This window comes from Bombus vosnesenskii, unplaced genomic scaffold (genome assembly GCF_011952255.1).
Source record: "Bombus vosnesenskii isolate JDL3184/JDL3185 unplaced genomic scaffold, Bvos_JDL3184-5_v1.1 scf7180000013294, whole genome shotgun sequence".
Taxonomy (NCBI): Eukaryota; Metazoa; Arthropoda; class Insecta; order Hymenoptera; family Apidae; genus Bombus; species Bombus vosnesenskii.
Genome location: NW_022882945.1, coordinates 2062553 through 2082615, shown reverse-complemented (window position 1 = coordinate 2082615; position 20063 = coordinate 2062553). Strand labels below are relative to the sequence as shown.

Sequence of the window (20063 nt, the reverse complement as noted above, 5' to 3'; positions counted from 1 at the left end):
AGTAGTTGAAGGAAAGCTTTCAAGGATAATTTCGTATGTGTAAACAAGTCTGAAATAATTAACACACTCTCTGCTACTAACATTTCTAAAAATTCATTGGAAAAGACACCAGAAATCGTTAAAGATATTTTTAATTTAACTAATAATATTGGGTCATTCAGGAAATTCGTGGCGTTCTTGACACTCGATTTATTTTATTACATTCTGTATATTATATGTTTGGCGAGGATTATGTTTGAGGAGAATTATGTTTTATCTAGTTTTACAAAATACTATGATACTAGATTGACAGATCTGATTGGATAACAAATGCACCAAATTTTACATAAGTCAATGGAAGGAGCGTTATTTTTAAACAAGATAGAACTACCTTCATATAATTGAAAAATTGGTACTTGCTTAAAATTTGTCCCGTCCTATTCATAAGTCTTCCTTATCCTATTTCGAACTAAATAAAATGTGGAAATGAATCGGTGAAGAAAGAGTTTATTTTTTTTTACAGAGAATATTATCTGATATCTGCGGGTTGGGTGGGCGACGACTCCAGCCAAGTAGCGGTCGTCTGGATGAGCAGATCGCAGAATCTCTCGTTGGTATCCGCTTGTCGAGCACCAATGTGGGAATGTGAGGAGACTCACTCCGAGAGAGCGCCAGAAGGACAATGGTTAGACGCACAACCTCATCCCCTATTCGCCCCTGATGGTGACAGCTTCTTGCTCCTAGCTGCTGTTCAGGAAGGCGATAAAGAGCACTTCACCCACATCAAGCACGTAACCTTAACACAACAAAGGATAGCGGTCCTATCTCACGGTCGTTACGAGGTGAGGTAAATTAATAAATTAATTATAATATATCGTATTGAGAATCAGCGTTGTACATATTTTTCTGGATATTTAAGGTAAGTGAAATCTTAGCGTGGGACACGAAAGCCCATTTGGTGTACTATTTGGGCACTAGGGAAAGAAGGCCAGGTCAGAGACATCTTTATGTCGTTCGTGATCCTACTGCTGATGATCCTCGACGTCTGGAACCGCTCTGCGTCACGTGTGATCTCGGCGAAGTTCTATGGAGCAGTAGGTGGGTTCTTACGTATTTAGAACGTAAATAGTTTGTGTTATAGTTGACTTTACTTTACTGGAGTCCTCGAAATTTTATGTCTAAATCACGATCACGTTTTAATGAACAAAAGGATATTTCATATTTTAATAGAATTTCTAGCAAAAAAATTAAAGGAAAAATGTCACGTATCTATCTACTACATTTTTCGTGTTCTAAGTTAAATCCAGACTGGAAGAATCAAATGTCAAAGCCTAACTGTAGGGTGCACCTAATTTGCTTTAAATACAAAATGATGTAGAACTAGGCCAACGGTATCTCGCTATGCAAATACAACCTACTTTAAAAGAACGTAGAACTATATCGGTGGAAACGAGCTTTAAAATTACGCACAACTACGTTAACTCCTACGAATTTATTAGCTATTAAAATTTCGATCGCGTCAATTCTCTAATAAGATATTCAATAAATGGGCTTTATAGGTTCTACTACACCAACTGCACGCATTTTGGTGCGTCCGTAAGTCCACCAAACGGAGACGAAACTCAGGGTTACTACGTTCTCTACTGCGAAGGTCCAGGCCTTCCACTAGCCGGTGTCCACTTGATGACCTCTCACAAAATGATTCGCGTGTTATATGACACGCGAATCCAACGGGGAGATAAACTTTCTCAGCTGGCGTTACCAACTCGAAGAAGCTTCGAGGTAAGTGCTTCGCACAAATAAAAAGATCTACTGAAATTGATCTACTGAAAGATCTATTTCACACATTTCTACTAATAACTAAACTGATTCTTCAGGTACCCCTACCTCAAGGCTGGAAAGCACAAGTGCAGCTATTATTACCGCCTTCGTGGCGAGAGGAGCTCAGAGACGCGGCATTTCCTGTCTTGGTTGAAGTGAACGGTCGTCCAGGAAGCGAAGCAGTGACTGATCGATTCAAGATCGACTGGGGGACCTACATGTCTAGCCACAATGATGTAGTTTATGTCAGGTTGGATGTTCGTGGCGCTAGAGGTCAAGGAAAACGAGATCTGTTCAGGCGAATCGGTGGCGTCGAGGTTCAAGATCAGTTGACCGTACTGAGGCACTTGCTAAAGACTCTGAAGTACCTAGATGTCACGAGGGTGGGAGTGTGGGGTTGGGGATACGGCGGCTACGTGACTGCCATGGTGTTGGGTAGCCAGGAGAACGTGTTCAAGTGTGGCGTTGCTGTGAATCCTATTGCGGATTGGCTCTATTACAGTGAGTTACTGCATTTTGTATAAATCTAGAATATTCCCTAGAACAAACTGAAGGGAATACGAGTTTTCTCTACCATTTTTTATTGTATAATGTTTACTAGATTAGAGCTCCGTATTCCCTAGAACAAATTGAAGGGAATACGAGTTTTCTCTACCATTTTTTATTGTATAAAGTTTACTAGATTAGAGCTCTGTATTCCCTAGAACAAATTGAAGGAAATACGAGTTTTCTCTACCATTTTTTATTGTATAAAGTTTACTAGATTAGAGCTCTGTTCTTTTCGAATAGATTCCGCGTTTACGGAGCGAATCCTTGGTGCCCCAGCAGAGAACTATAAAGGTTACGTAGAGGCTGACCTGACCCAGCGTGCAAGGTTGGTGCCCAGTCATAGCCTCTACCTTCTTCACGGTCTAGCCGACCTCACAGCGCCTTATACGCACGGTGTCGCCTTCGCTAAGGCTCTGTCCGAAGCGGGTATCATCTTCAGGTACCAGGTATGTGATTTATTCAAAGCTTTTCTTTGATTACAATTGACTGAATTAACAAAATCTTCACAGATATCTTACTTATTTAAAACATTCGAATCTCATACGATGTATTTGAATTATATCTTAAACAACGCTTTTTTAAATTTAACAGAGTTACGCGGACGAAGACCACGCCTTATCAGGTGTGTTGGAACACGCTTATCGTTCCATGGAGGACTTCCTCGCAGAGTGCCTCGCCCTGGACGCGTCCTAGTGCCTCAAGCCGAACGCTCCCTCGTTGTCTCTAGCTCGCCTACTTCTGATACATCCCAGATTGATCTGGATGCTCGTCAAGAAGGCTGCCGTCGTTCAGGACTAGACTAGCTTCGAGTAAATAGATATATCGGACGTCACGGAATACACTGGTCCTGATCGTTACGTATCAGACCAACGAAAACGCGAACGAAACAAAAATAGCAAAGAATCGTATAGAAGAAAAAATAACGAAACGACTAAAATTAATGCTAGTCTGTATCGAAGTCAAGAATGCTTGTGACGCAGAGAATGATTACGCGTAGAAAACAAGCGATGATGAGAGGGATGAGGTAAACTTAGTGTTTGTATAAGTAATACCATTAAATAACGTTATGTATCAGTCGCCTGCATCAGCCTGCGGATTCCTCTTTGCTACGAACAACTTTCACTTTGCTCTTTGGACGCGCACCCCGAATAAATTTCTAGTTTAGAATCTACCCCAGCCATCCAGAGAACTATGACACAGTTCACTGGCGCTTGGGCACTTTCAGATTCTGCAAGCTCGAGATTCACGCGTTTTCTCATCTTAAGATCTATCTCTTACGATCCACGAAAGAAATTACACAAAAATTCAAGAGAATCGGCAAATGGTGTCGTGCTTCTCGCAGGCTTGCAAGCTCTTTCCATTTTTTATACAGCGAAACTTTCGAGATCGAATGACGATCGATGACACACGGAGGATACTCAGCGAACGACGATCGAGCGTATCGAGCTTAGCGCGAGCTTGCAAGCTCGCGTTTCATGTTTTTTATATCGATCTTCCACCATACACACTCGTCACCGCTCGAGACATTCATGCCGTTTATATATATTGTTCCGCTTTCGAGCTTATCAAAGAAGCTTGCAAGCTCCCCTTTTTCATCGAGGAACAGTTATTCTCGAAGATGTAGACTTCTTCCTATACGAACGAGTCATATCTCTAGGTTCAATAAATCACGACGTATTACGTAGAGCTTGCAGGCTCGCGTTTCACGACCGTTTTCTTCTTAGTCTACGTCCCAAATATATCGGTGCCATCCTGATTTTTTGGAAAGCTGGTTACGCCTGTGCGATGACGCTTGTCTAGGGGTACCGACTCATTTCATCGTTTTGAAAACGAACGCCTAGTGCTAAATTTTGTGTTGTACAGCTTTGCGCCTAGTCTATGTACCATAATGTTACTTGCGCGTAAAAGCAAGGAAAAGAAGACAACAGAAAGGGAAGAGAAAAAATGTATTTCCCTAGCCCTTTATCGACCTGATCCCTTTTTGCCAAACTTCACATTCGATCCTTGAATATTTGTATATATCCGTATGCACGTCTCTCGATGAATCCCTTGATGCAGGACACGTTCCCCTCGACGAGGTTTGCGAGTGTTCCCGTTTATCGTTGATCGTTTGTTGTACTATATCGCTAAGTTGTACTATAAACACACAGTTTCCAGATTAACTAACTATCGTTAAGTAAGTTAAGCGACGCGAGGCTTTAGGATAACGTTACAGGTTCACCATATACTTTAGCTCGTTCGAGAGGACGAACCTCGTCAAGGGTAACGAACCTTTATCGTATTCCTTTTCTCGATCAACGTCGATCATGTGCAGTGTCCTGACAAAGTCAAAATTGAATGCGCCTTCGGATCTTTGTGGCTTAAGGACACTCTCGATCGACGTGTTAATGATCGATGTTCGTTCAGACGCGGTTGATGTTGGAGGATAATCGTTCGAGATCGATCGAACTCCCGAGATCTGTTTTCAGAACACTTTCGTTAGTCCTTTCGCTACCAAAAAAACCCGCTCCGGTGATTCGTTTGTTCGAAGATCCGTTACTTGACGAATATAATTAGTACCTCTATGTGTCTTTTGAAATTTGTACCGTGCCATCGATTCAAGCTTCTTCCGAATTATTCCTCATCCGGATGATAAACGTAGCGAAAGGGTTGAGAGACTTGGATATTTTTCGCTCGCGAGTCCGATCGAGACGAGATTCCTTTCACAGTTGATTAAGAGGATAAGAGAAAACTAAGTGAACACAAAATATGTCGCGCTCGAACGAAGAGAGTCGCACGTCGCCATAAAACGCTGCCTGCCCAGCAGCCCTTAAATGCCGACAATCAAGGCTAGTGCAACTAATCAAACGATAATAAATAGAAACGGAGAGGATGAAGAAATTACCTAATAATAATTAATGAATTCTTAGATGAGTGATCGATGTGGTTCGTCCGCGTCAGGCTGCGTGGCTGAGGGCCTCGACGAGATACAAAGAAAGAAATTAGGAAACCACAGGAAGAGAAAGACTTGTTAGAAATATGTCCAACGTATGAAAAGAATTCTCGTCGAGGAGATCCACATTTGCGCGTGGACGGATAAGTAGACGTGGCAAATCGATTAGATTGAAATTACGTGCTTGATGTCGATCGTAGAGAGTACAAAAGGTGTAACAGCGCCTGGCTAAGGAATTGCCTCACCAATTATTCACCTGAACGTCTACCCTCGAATCCACGAACGTTTCTTCCACGGCCCGAAAAAATATATTCGAATCAACGTAGCCTCAATATTTTTTCCAGGAAGGATACTAAATAAAATATAACGGCGCCATTTGACGCGGAGATCATCCTGCATTCGTGAGAACGAGAAGAAACGTCGCAATTCCTTAGAAAATGTTTCGCTGGATCCTTTCTAACCGGATTGCGCGACAAGGACAGACGCATTATTGTTAGATCATGTTGTAAAAGGTTCATTTTTCTTTTTCTGTTTTTTGTTCGTTTTCGTGAGCAACTTTTCTCGCGTATGAATTCGAGAGAAAGGGTTAGTAAAACTCGAGAAACACGAAGGGAGAAGCGTGAACGCGAATATAAAAGAGAGATAGAATGTGAGGTAGTGAGAATGAATGAGAGTGTGAGCGTGCAATCGCAATCAATTATTAACTTATAATTAAATGGCAAAAAAAAGTGCGGCGAACTTTAACTGTAGGCATATAGATAATCGGTCTCACGAACTCGGCAGGCACGCAAGCAGTAAAAAAAAAAGAAAAGAAAGAAACAATGGCAAATAACAATTATAAACAGCGATAAGAAGAAAGGAGAACAAGAGGGAATTGCAAGCATGCGAATTACGTGAAATTAAATCGCAAGAAAATTAAATAAATAAATAAATGAAACCTTGGTAGCAGCGCATAAGGGTATCTATAAGCTTTTGGTAACGTATTATCGCCGCTAGGCTAAAGAGAATTAATTAAAAATAAAAAAAAAGAAAATATATATATATTATACAATAAAGAGAAAAAAAAAGTAAAATGCGACACACAAAGAAAGAGAAGACACATACGCAGGACATGCAGATTGCAATTGACGCGGAAACTCGAGTTTAATATATCGGGCCCGTGCGAACACTCGGACGAATTTATGCGAACAATGTCGACGAATGTATTCGCCTGTCCGACCACGCGAAATCGCTCGTCGACGTGCAACTATTTCGAGATGACGATAGAAAATTATACAAGAATAAAGAGAAGAAAAAGAAAAAAAAGAAGAAGAAGAAAGAAGAAGAGAAAGAAATAAAAAAAATGAAAAAGAAATCGCGAGCGTTTGTATCATCCGTAATGGGAGAACAAAAATTTACTGATAATAATAATAAGGAGACTATTTGAAATTAATTTGGATAATCTGTGATACTCAGATTGACGATTATTATTCGGATTAGACGGTATTTCACGCGTTTTTAACGTCATCGGATAACACTCGAACATCGAGGTATTAATAGATAAGGTATCGATAAACGAAATTGTTCGAGTAACGCATGCTCCGAACTAAGTCCAAGCTTCTCCACGAGAATCGATGTACACTTAATAAGTAGTAAACGATATTCAAAGCCTTCAGGGTTCTTGAACGACAAGGTACTGTTATCGAATTGTTATCTATCTAAATATATTAGAATTTCTAGCTGTTGAAAGTACGATTTCTTACTTATACTCTTTAATGTTTCATTGTGAGACTGTTCGTTAAACTACTCTAACACGTCGATATTTAAATATTCGATGTCAGGGTTAAAATACAATTTTCACTACTATATTCGACGATCGAATTTGATTCAAAATTTATTCACACTTTTTCTAATAATTCGATCTCACATCAAAGGAAATAATCAATCGTATCGATGTTCATATCGTCGAGAGCTTGGACTTGATTTCCGGAAGTGGCCTACTCGTCACGACGTTTTATGTATATCAGACTCCTCGATGTGAATCGCATCAGGCGAGCCAACTCGAAACAACGTCTGAATGATCAAAGATTCGGTTTAATCGATCAACATACTCGGAAGCGTTGAGTCGAATATTGGCCAGCGACTCGTTGAATTCAATCGTGCTTCGCGAGTGTGGCCAACGCGCTCGGACAATTGTTTTTTATAATAATAATAATTCGCTCGGATCATCAAGCGAGCGACTATGCGAGAGTGCCGTGAATTATCGTTATCGAGAGACAGGGAGGCGTTCTCGATAGTTTCTCGTGGGAAACGAGGGCACGCGGATTGTTTCCACTCGGTTTTTTACGATATTCGCACGGACCTGGAGACCGAACATCCACGAAATCGGCCACGCCAAACAATCGATCGTTTTCAATCGGTTTCAACGAAGTATCCCATAAGTGAAACGCAAACTATTGTGATAGCACGTTGGATGATCGAAAATGTCGTGTCCTTGATTTCATTTTCTAATATTCAATTATACATCTATATTAGGATATTCCATGTGTTATCTGTTATTTTTCGAAGCTATTTTTTCTGGCAATTTCTAAATTCCTCGCTCGATGAGTTGTTAAAATATTCACACAAAATATTTGATTATTGCTTTGGCAATTTCGAATAGATCAAAGTTTTTAGTTTCATAGCATTTCGTAATGGTCAAAATAAATGAATATTTTCCCTTACTACATACGTTTATTTTCCAGATTTTTAATATGACCACATATTACAAACAGAGTTGTATATTCATACGTTTTATTTTTCTAGTAATCAAATATGTTTCATAATGTGATTCAACGTGTTAAAGATTAATTTTCAATACCTGCAAAGAATATTTCCTACCTTAAAGAATAAAGTTTCGTTTGTAACCACTGTTGTAAAATCAATTTTCAAGGAGGCTTCCTGTAATCGTTTAAAGACGCCGATTTCGCGGATATCGTTATAATTCCACGTAACACCCACGAGATAATCATGTTACTAAGACTCTGCGTTTTTTAATATCAGCGAGACTCGGCCCTGACCACGGGCGATCAAAAGTGTTTTCAATAAACTGTTACATTACCTGAAATCTTGTTGTTTTCTTTCGTTCCATCGAATCTGAAACATACATAACTTTCGATTATCGTATATCATAAATAACGACTATTCGCTTTTGTTTTTTTAATTAACATCATAGTTCTGGAAGGAATGTATACCAAAATAATACCGAAAAGATTTTAGGATAATATTTTCAGGGTATTTTATACAGACGAAGCTTTTCGAGAATTAAAATTATGTCTCTACGACGACCCCGCAAGAAGACTACACGTAAATGGCTGAGTGTTCAAGGAAATAAAAAACGGGAGCTACATCCATCGTTTGGTAATCATAGGTAAATTATTTGATTGAATTATCAGAAAAAAGAATATCTTACTAAATGTTACCGATGGTTATCGATTATTAAAATGAAAGACTTTCGAGACGAATATTTCATAATTTTGTTACATTAAGGTTATGCGATCATTTTTATGCGACGAGATCGAAGAGTCAACGAAATACAATCACAGTACCAGACTCGAATGAATCATTGGTTATTTCGAAACAATCATCGGATAGCAGTATTATTTATTTGGGAACGTTTCGAAACGTTCCCGAATTAATAAATTTAGAAGACAGCAATGACGATTATCGGGAGCAAGTAGCAAAACCGGACGAAATCCAATCTCCAAGCTTCGTGGTAACATTATATTTCTCGTGGCTTTATATAGCAGGCGATATGTTAAGTACAAATTGATGAATAGAAAAACAAATCTTGTTACAGACACAGTGCAACAAAATTGAAAATCCAACAGACTAATCGTCCATTTAAGAGGTATTTTTGTTTTCAAGTATTATTAATGGTACGATTTCTCTTCCATAAAATTAAGATATAAAATATTCGGCTGATCGAAAAGTTTAATGTTTTAAAATTTCGATTGTACGACTTACACGGGAGGACAAATGGCAAAGAGAAAAATACCGCAGAAATTTCTTTTCGTAATTACAATGTGAATTCGATGAAACTCAATAATGTAAATTGACTAAACAGAAACGACGATTGAAGCGTTGCATTATCATTTTCATCCTAAAGTAGGTTAACAGAAATTTCAGTAAAAGCAATTAATTTTTTCTTTTCAAAGAACAAAAATTACAAAACTTCTCGATCAACCTAATCGATCTACAATCTGCACGTACATTTTTAATTATGAGTCATCCTGTATCATTCAGCAATGTTAAATATAATCGTTGCCTTTGATCTTGCAAGGTAAATAGGTGGCTGCTAGAAATCTTCCCGAGGAGGAATACACATTCTCTATCTCCGCTTTACCAGTTCGCATAATTTCAAGTTCTTTCCTAAACGCGTCGGTCATATAAGGCCTGCCTTCGAGAGCCATCAGTCTCGAGAAATCGAATTCCGTGAGGGGAACGGTATTCACTCCCAGAGCGAGCAATTCCGATGGATGTATTCCTAGCCAGCGTACCTTCGAACAGGCCAAGCATTTCCTCTCTCTGGATAACGCAGCCGAGCCAAAACTAATTCAGAAAAACGTGAAAGAAATTTTATCGTGCGATCTCTGTGCATTTTCAATCTTCTTCAACTTCTATTGGAAATATTTTCTCTTTTTCCGCGGTTGTGTAAGAAATTTGATAAACGTTTAATAAATGACCTTATATACATTTTTCATTATTTTCTTTCTTGAGTATTTGTTAGTAAAAAAAAATATCAGTTTATTTTAAAATAAAAATTTCTCAATTTGATCGTCTTTCTCAATTTTATTTCCCTCCTTTTATTTAGAAGTTTCTTTGAACTTTACAGTTTTAAAACTTTACAATTTTCATCATATCATCTGATCATTGATTTACCGATAAACACACATGATGTCCACACCGAAAGGGTCTGCATCCACGATTATATAAACCGGAAGTTCCAATTTCTCGGACAGCAGTTTAACCAGCATTCTTGTAGTCACGTCCGGATACCCTTTTCCCGTGACTAGAATGCAGCTCAACGAAGAGATACAATCATCCTTTAACAATTTTTGAAAGACAGCATCTTTCTCGACAATCAACACCATTTTGGCCCTGGTGCGAACGGAAATTACTTCTGATATATTGTGCGGAATAAGGACACCTCCGGGCACCGTGCAATCGATAATACGATTGTCAGTTAGAGTGAACGTCAATTCACCAGCTACTAATCCCTTTGATGTTGGCAACAAATCTAGATAATTAATATTTCATACAAAATACAATAATATAATAATAATGTAATATATAATAATCACGCAAAAATTAATTAGTAATTTCTGCTTTATTATCGATTGCTACTCGCAAACAAATTATTTTTAAACTTTCACAGATTTTTAATAATTTTTCTATTCTTATTGTTCAAATATTGACGTAATTAAATAGAATAAGAAATATAATAATTATTAAATCCCTTGAAATTGGATTAAATTCATTAAACACTTACTGAGCTCCCATGGCGAGCAGTTTAGTAAATTAGCCACATGATTCACAGCTTGATCCAGATACCCCTGTTCTGGAACTAAATTCAACGTTTTATCGTTTTTCAGGTCGTAATAAAGAGATCGTCTTGTAATGGTCGAGTTTATAATTAGCAAACGATGCGCAGCAGCCATCACGGTCATCGTTAAAGCAAACTTGTCTTTGCCTCTTTTAGTAGCAAAGTTGATCACCGTTCTTATTTCATTTCTTTTGATTTCTTCGGAATTCTGATCAGGTTCTTCGTGAAATTCCGACTCGAGATCATTGTCTTCGGCAGTATGCGTGTCTACCGTAGCATAATTCCGTGCTGATGAGTATGAAATTTGTGGTAATCGACCCGAACATATCTGTTGGATTATAGATGAAGTAATGTTCTCGATACGGGCTACTAATTGCTTCCTAAATATCGTAAAAATAACTTTGTATTTTCTCGTTTTAGGTTTTTCTAAATTTTAAATTGACTAATAAAAAATATTGAAAATATCGATCCAACCACATTCGACATTCACCTCGATTCTGCATTATCTACCACGGGTATATCGATTTTCTTTTCCTCCGCATCTTGTGGTTGACTGTCGGTAATTCTGAATCCCATTTTCACGTTTCTATTTATTTTTGACATTTTCCCTACAATAAATAATTTAATATATAGAAAATGTTATATTTCAGTTACACATAATTTTATCCTTACGAAGAATTTCATTGATTATTTTTAATCGATCGAGTTGTTCAAGATAGGCACATATAAAGAAATATTTAAATATCTCGACAAAATAGACACATCTTATATACCTTTCACAGATGATACTTAATATTATTTTACAGAATATTTTATAAATTTATCGTTTACGCTTCTGAGCAATATTAAAGCGTTCCGTTTAATCAATTTCCTCGTCCATAGATGGCACGAGGAAGGATTGCATTACACTCGGTGGTTCTATCCCCCTACGCTTCTTTATCAACGTTATTAAAATACAACTTACCCTGATCCAAAATTCTAAGCAATTTTCCAAACTTTCGAAACCCGTACGATCTTTCTTCGCGCTATATACATACGCATAAGTAAATATACGTTTTATAAAAATATATGAAAATATATATTTTCAAAGTACAAATACCACATTAATTCGATGTATTCGCTAAAAGTACAAAATTAATATTCCACCAAATTTATTATACAATTCATTCGTTAACGCAATCTTGTTACTTCAAAAATTGATTAGCTTTCTGATAAACCACTCATAATACAAACTGACGAATTGAATCGATCGCTTTGGAGTCTTAATTCTAGTTCTAGTTTGTTAATATTAGAATATCCTTGATTTTTTCCTGTTCGCTACGGACAACTCGATATTATAAAGTAAATCTTAAACGTTGCATTTTGGACGCGTGCCAAAAAAATTGCCAGCTTTTTTCCGGAAACATGCGCAAAAAAGGAAGCGGAAGGGAACGAGAGAAAAGTCAAGAGGCGGCGCCAATTCGGAGTCGACTTTTCCAACAACTGAGACGAGTTTCGACGCGAGCTTAGAAGGCAACGGGGTCAGATAAAAATCTACTACCTATCCGAACGTAACATTCTCACAGCAATAAACATATTAAATTGTTGCAGGACGGAAAAAGTATTGATCCGAGGTACGTAATCGAGATTGTTCAACGATCGACAACGATTTTCCTGGTTGGGGAACGACGGTCGTATCGAGTAGCGAATCTCAAGAGAGCTGGACACCCCGCTGTGCATTTGTGAGCGGCGACCATTGAACGTCGCGCTACCGAGTGCACTAAAAACACTTCAGGACCTCATTCGACAGTAGAAAACAGTGACCGTGCCTGCAAAACGCTCAATTGTAACGAAATTCGGCGACCAGTCTCAGCACTGAGTCGCGTTTGATCGATTTTGATAAAGAAATATTTGAACCGAAAAGATGAAAACACAAGTTATACTATTGATTTTTAAAAGTAGGATGAATAGTTAAAATCTGTGGTTTCTGAAGCAATCAATCGTAGACAAAGTGTGGATCTTTCAGGATCAGATTTGGAAATTTCCATGCGTTTTCATATGCTTCTAAATATAAATAAACAAGGAGATGATTTTGGATAGAGATTTGTTAATCACATGCAATTCCTTCAGGATATCATATACGAAGATTACAGGAAAGAGACAAGATAAGTACATTTTTATTGATTTTTTTATTTCAATACTACTTCGTGATCAAACAACAAAATTTTACTATGACGTAATAGAAAAATATGTTCACTTATAGAGGGCTAATTATATCGAATTTTGGGCATTGCTTCGTATATTTACATGCGTAAGAGATTCTTCAAAAGAAAGTTAGCTAAGTACGAAACACGTTAGATCACACTTCCTGTATAAGTATCCGCAGATGGACCGTAAATTTCCTTCAATAGAGGTTAGCCAAAGCAAAGACACCCGAAGGGACAATGAATACTAACGAGCGGCCACAGGCATTTGCGACGCGTGCCAAAACAGCTTAGGGTCACTGAAACTGCCCCATCTCAATGATCTCTCCCGTTCTCTTCCCTACGAATATCAAATTTATCCGACATTCGCATAATATCGCAAAAAAATACCATACATTACCCTAACAAGTAGCTATATATTGCTATATTAATTATATTATATGCTGTATAATGCTGCATACTTAATTATATGCTGTACATTGCTGTTCCCTATTATTACTTTTACTTACAATTGACAGTATCCAGATTCCCCGCAGCACTTACTTATCGAAATTAAACGACCGAAGGAGAAATATTTTTCAATTCTTGATCATTACAAGCCTCGAGCCTCCGATTAGCTACAATTTATCGAGTAAATCTTGTTCGAACGAATTTCGTTGTGTCAAATGGACGAAGCCGTGTCTCCTGCGAGCGTTCATCTCGATGATTGCATACATTGCGGTCGCTCGAGGCTGTCGAATCGCTTTCCATTCTTCACCGATGTAGCGTGCTCATTCGCGCAAACGGGTAGAAGTAGTAGATACTTCGTCTTGAAGACCCGCGCCAAGCCTCTTTACCGTGCATAAAGGGATTATTCACGACAAAATAATACATGAACGCCGCTCGGTTTCGCATTAAAGACACTTCAAGGCTGTTCTTCTATACCAAAGGGGGATAGTGTTACATTGTGCAACGAGTGTGTTCGAGAAACACCCCTGAGAATGCGCTCTCCAGCCCTCAAATGGCCCGTATATGGCCGCGTCCTCCTCAAAATATCGGTTGGAGCCACTGAACATCATGAAAATATGCCTAATCTTTTGCGCTCACGTGTGTCAATCTCGTGAAACCTTCGAAAAATCGAAAATAATCCCCCAGCGAGAATCATGCTTTCTTCCTAGGATTTGCTCTTACATGGGAAAATACGAATCCGTGAATCTTTTACATGTCATATGTAGGCATTTGGAATTTTCAGTCGGTGAATTCGTAGAACTCGATCCGAATTTAGACTATTTCCGATAGAGAAGGTGCGAATCTGTAACACGAATCGGAGGTTATTTTTCCTAAACCGAATATCTTTCGACTGAATAATCGCGTGTAAGCCCTGAGACCGAGGTAATCCCTTCGTGTTTAGGCCGATTTCACTGACCAGAATCGAAAACTTGTTCCCGTATTGAAACGTCAAATGCTCGCATGATCGAGTGACAAGAATGACACGGTACCTGTTCGATTTGTTCGACAACAGTGATTTGTCAAATCCATTATATTATATATTCGCATGCAAGTGTACACAGACGACGTATAACGTGACAGAGAGAACAAAATTTTTTTTTTAGATTTCGACAAAAAGAAGATGGAAAGAATGCGACGAGTTGTGGACAAACACATTTCAAGGAACAGCTCGAGATATATTGCCTGTCATAAATTTCACGCTGACTGAACGGATACTTTATATTAAATGGGATAAATGAATTATTACGATGTATGTAAGATGAAATAAAAAAATATATGAGTACAGCTAGTTAGTTACAAGGTATGATGAAAAATAATATTTTAGCGGTGGACTCGAATAAGAATTATTATAAGATTAATTTATCATCGACCGAACAAATCAATTATATTATAATCTTTTATATCGGACAACTTGATTAAGGATCATTGTGTACACAAGATTAGTCAAGATAGCGTATCGTCGGTACATCAAACGAATTGTCCGAATGCGTTTATAAAAATAAAACTATAGTTTCTTACAAGATATCATGAAAGAAACTTTTATCGAAGATCTCGAGCGAAATTTATCGTAGTTTCAAAACCAATCCATCGGTGATTCCCTGAGAGCTTTCCCCGGTTTTCGGTAGAGGGGTGGAAACCGCAGAGAACAATAAAGCCAGAGGAATATTTCAACGATTCCGGGTGTTGAAAAACTCGGTCAAACAACACGGAATATCGATAAATCGGCAATCCATCTTTTGTAAGAAGCTGTAACAGTCGGCGACACGGAGAGAGTTCTGTTCAGATCGAATCTACGTCACCTCGCTTAGGAGCAGCTCCTCGTGCTGTTAAAGTGGAACAGATAGCATCGAATTTGTCCAAACAGTGGGGGTTGCAGTCAAAGACGCAGGGGTTGCTTAACGTACGAACAAGAAGTAAAAGAACGCGGATAAGCAGTTCCTAGGAAGAAAAGGTACGTTCCATAGGGTTTTATTGTCGAGAATGTTGTTCGTTGACGCGAGGAAATTGATCATGAGTTTGTAACAGAACGAATTTCATTGATGGAAGCCATCTGAGCTAATAATAATTTATGATCTTCAACTTGTATGACCGATGGGAAAAAATTTACGTACATTACAGGCTATAAATACAATAGAACCTTCGCTATATGAATTAACTGACGGATATAACCGTTTAAATAAGAAAATTGTAGACATAATAATACAACAAGCGAATTTCAACAAATTATAGAATTGAGGATAAATTAATGAAATCGCAAGAGGAAATTGTAAGAGAAAGGCTCCTATTGAACGAAACTAGACTTTTCGACTCTTTCTATCTACGAATACCCTAATTTTTTCGACACACACCCCAGATGGGTTGTTGAACAAAAATTCCAAGTGTACTTGCAGCGGATACTCGAGCGCAGTTTTGGGGAGTCGAGCAAAGTTATTGTAGCGGTCTGTATATTCGCATACTGGGAGGAAAGTGTGTTAAAGAGCACTTGACATCATTCGTAAGCTTGGGAAAGTCGATCGTTCTAAACGGTGAAATTCTCACCATAAACTTCCACTCTTTAAAATATCGAATAATGTGTTGCTCGATAAAAATCGGCCAAGGCAACGTGCAGCGTATGATTCGTTGTTCCAACAAAAAAAATTCCGCAAATAGACAGGTAACGCGTAAGCACATATACACGGTTCTTTGCCGAAGGTTCATGCATCGTTCAATGAAAGCGCAATAAAGGAAGCCCGGTTTGGGCATTTGCACCCGATAAACCTGGATGCGTTATACGAATAATTCACGGCAATTTGATTCATCTTTCGAGCATAATCACTTAACGACCAGTTTGCGGCTCCCTTTAAGTCCAAGAATCCTTAATAACAGACTAGCGCGCCTCTCTCCTTCTCTCTTAACACGGTCCGGGATTAAGACCTCCAGCTAGCAGAAAACGAGCAGCTCTCGTTGCACGTCAAATATTTTCTCAAGGATCTCCGTGCAAAGCGGAAAAACGAGAGAAAGGAAACGCGGCGAACAGGATGAAAGAAAATATCGAAAGATCGGATGACACGAAACAGAGAAAGGGAAAATGAGCGGGGCAGGATGACGAGGGAAAAGAGAAGAAAAAGCGGACAAGCAGGCTGAGTTCGTCGACACGAGTGCTTCAGGCAGATTCGGTAGCTATTATAATAAAGTCCGTAGAAACTGTCGCCTCGATAGTAACGCGGTCGCCACCTTCGAACGCATCCTGATCCAAAGAGGATCGATCGTCTGATTAAAGTCATGGAGGGAAGGAACACTGGCCGCGGGCGTGCCCGGTTTCTTAAGTGTAGGTCAGTTATACCAGACCGACTGGTCCGATCGGCTGCCAATTAAATGGAAACTGGCAACCTGTTATTTCCCGACACGCTTCTGATCTGTACGAAGAGAAGGTCGACGTCGTTTTCGCCTGCTCGCTTCGTACACCGCTTTTTATACCCGACCATCGCATCGAGCTTAAACTTCGATAGAGATCTCAACGAGCACGCGGTATCTTTGACATGGCGCGTCGGATTCCGCGTCTTTGCCACGCGCAGACGCTTGCTGATCCAACATTACCCACGAATCACCTCGACTTTTCGCCATCTGACCACCTAATGTTCACACGTTTTCAACGCTTTCATCGCGCAGTAAAGCAAAGAATTTATTACTATATTATTTTGTTCGTATTTTTATATTTACTTACACTTACGTTTAAATGTCTCCGAGCAACTTCAATTTGTATTAAAAATAGACACGTATTTTGACAAAATTTTTATATGTTGTTATATAACTATTGAGAGTTGATCGCGATGAAATATTCAAGTATTGAATTATTGAGAAATAGATAACTACTACAAAACAACTGTTTTTATAAGCTATCATAATTAATTTTCTGGTTTCTTGTTCGAATAAGAATCTATCGAATTGATGAAATACATACGGATAAGTCTTCGAACGAATCGACCGACAGTTTAATAGCATGATCAATTTCTTGCGGATCTTTGTTCATGGTGACAAGTACCATAAATCTGCGAATCGGTTCTGACTGAAGACGGTCGACAAATTAAAGGTATACGCAAAAAAGGAATTCACTTGAAAATTTTATGATCAGTAACAAAAACAGTAGAATCGAAGTCCTTGGATGCGGTCGTCCGTTTATGTTGCAATGCTTTTTTAAATTGCTCGATTCGTCGGCGACGATCACCGAGATAAAGTGGCGCGCTTATAAAATATCTTCGTGAATTATTTACAACGACATTGCCACGTGACACTGAATTGTGCGAATCTGATCTTAGTCCGGATGTTCAAGCTGGCAAAAAAAAATTTCTAACCTTTTTATAACTTCTTCGCCGACATTCGAACGTTTTATATTTCATAGTTCTTAAATAAACTTTTGTTGACTAATTTTCTCCAGATTTTACGTCGTGGTATTTGCATGATAGTTCCTTATTTCTATTTTATCAAGGATTTAATTGCAACGAGGGAATCGTCGATAGAAGCTAGTAAAATTTGAATTCCTCGTACAACCCGAAAATTATGCGATTCTCATAAAACACGATTTCGATGAATTACTAGTCTTCGTAAATCACGGAAATGTAAATTTTTCAAGGTATTGCATAAGATTTTCAACAAATTAAATCGCGGATGAGAAGAAAAAATCAAATGAAGACAAATGGAGAAAATTCGAGGTCGTTCGCTGTCCTTGGGCTAGGTGTATTGTCCAGTTGGTAACGGGAGAGCCGGACTCGAAAAATTTGTTCGACGTGTGTCGCGTGACAGCGGTTTGCAGCTGCTAGATTTTTTCCGCGAATTTTTCGCGATTCCGAGGCCCGAGGCGAGCAGATGCGTCCTCGACGCGAGATGCACCATTCCTCTCGCGTACTCTTTCTTCGTATTCCCTCTGTACTCCGTATTCTGCTCAGTCGAATTAAATCGCTGCCTTCCGATCGACAGATTGCGACCCCTCAGCCACGATATTTCATCGGGGCGACCTTTCACCCCGTGGGCCAGTTTGCGCGCGATTATCCTGGCACCATAATTTTTACACCTTCGCACTCGTTTCGTCCTCCTCGGTTCTGGCAAATTCGTCGACTCGCAGTAATATATACGCGGCAAATAATCGTTCGAGGTCTTGGTTGCCAATAATTATTAACATTACGAGACATTTATTTGGGAATTTTTATAGCAATTTTTATTCCACATTTGGAGATAACGAAGGATAGAAATTACACGCTTTCGCTGCTCCAGGTAATTTTACACAAAGTTTGGCGAACGCTGGAATTATTTGTATCTCGGAAGGATTAACTTCAAAATTATAAAAATAATTAAAATAATCAATCCGTAATTTTTCATACGAATTTTATAGATTTTCAAAAGTGTATTTTTAAGTGTTTGAATGATTTTCTGTAAAGTATATGGATAATAGCTTCCACAGAAATTTTATACAGTCATAATGTACTTTGGGGGATTTGATTATTTTTTTTACAAGCTTGCCCTTTCCCTTACATTGTATATCTCTTATTTTGATTTCTTTGGTACAGATGTAATACTTTACTCGTCGATATTTCTAGACCCTCTTAATAAATGATATAAAAAAATGGAAGATTTCAGAGGATCAAAGTCCTAGTAAAATGTTTGCTCGTTTAGAGGCACGTAAAGGGAGAAACAGAGATTAGGCTCTACTTAGCGACAGATAGTTTGGGGTTGCAATAATTAAGTGTCGAAGAGAACCCTTGATCGTTAAGGACGGTCTTTATCGTGACTTAAGAGGGGATTAACCGTGAAGAATGAAAAGCTATTGGCTGACCCTGAGGATCATCGGTTGTTCGATAAGAGGTGAACGGTCGCTGATAAACTTGCAAGACTTTCGGTTGCCCTTCGCGACATTACTATAATGAAACCTCAGAATCTTCGCGTGTTACAAATGCATTAAATAAGAAAGAAACCATCCAAGGACGTACACATGGTCACTTAATCATCAGATTCTACAATATGATTGCTCAATTCACAGCCTCGATGCAAGTATACTTATACGGTTCCACTATGAAACAAGTCAGTTTGTAGCAGATGGACATGAACGTTTGCAGCTTACCTTGTTTGCTACATTTTGTTTACAGAAACGCAGAATGTTCCCAACAATTCTCTACTATATCTTTTTGTAGTGTTACATTCTATATATTATACCTTCTGCTTCAACAATAAATTTAACTATACACATTAATTACGAATATTAAATATCGTTACTTTTAGTGCCTCATTTATATAATGGAATAAAATTATTCAATCTCGGGCAAACAATATAAACGGTCACCAAGCATCCCTCGACTGTTCTACAACCAGAACCTACGCTGAAAAGAAATCGAATCGCATCCGTAGGACAGCAACTCAATATAAATCAGTTCAACGAGTGTCTGTCAAATCGTAGAGGCGTGATCCTTTCTGTTTGTTGGTTTTTCAAGAGCATTCTACGGGACTTATTGTTCGTAAACATATGTTCCTGTGGGCGTGCAGGAAGAGTGGTTTCCTCGCGGAAGACAGAGAGAGAGAA

General features: G+C 38.6%; 2 protein-coding genes across 5 annotated transcripts in view; one reads left to right on the top strand and one right to left on the bottom strand.

Moving 5' to 3' along the window:
• Positions 1–6348, top strand: part of LOC117232938 (dipeptidyl aminopeptidase-like protein 6) — a 116427-nt gene extending 110079 nt beyond the window's left edge. For 3 of the 4 annotated variants that reach the window (XM_033492736.1, XM_033492738.1, XM_033492737.1), the window contains 6 exons: positions 503–826; positions 904–1077; positions 1539–1761; positions 1857–2301; positions 2590–2795; positions 2941–3042. In XM_033492736.1, coding sequence (XP_033348627.1) covers positions 503–826; positions 904–1077; positions 1539–1761; positions 1857–2301; positions 2590–2795; positions 2941–3042 — 1474 coding nt within the window. Of the gene's footprint in view, positions 1–502; positions 827–903; positions 1078–1538; positions 1762–1856; positions 2302–2589; positions 2796–2940 lie in introns of all 4 variants that reach the window. The other variant, XM_033492735.1, reaches the window with a different exon arrangement.
• A 1855-nt stretch (positions 6349–8203) lies between these two features.
• LOC117233083 (meiotic recombination protein W68) lies at positions 8204–11447 on the bottom strand. The gene is made up of 5 exons (XM_033493020.1): positions 11335–11447; positions 10791–11224; positions 10181–10538; positions 9512–9850; positions 8204–8395 (listed from the first exon to the last, which is right to left on the bottom strand). Exons 1-4 carry the CDS (start codon positions 11445–11447, stop codon positions 9550–9552), a joined length of 1206 nt encoding a protein of 401 aa, XP_033348911.1. The 3' UTR covers positions 8204–8395; positions 9512–9549.
• Positions 11448–20063: the final 8616 nt, after the last annotated feature.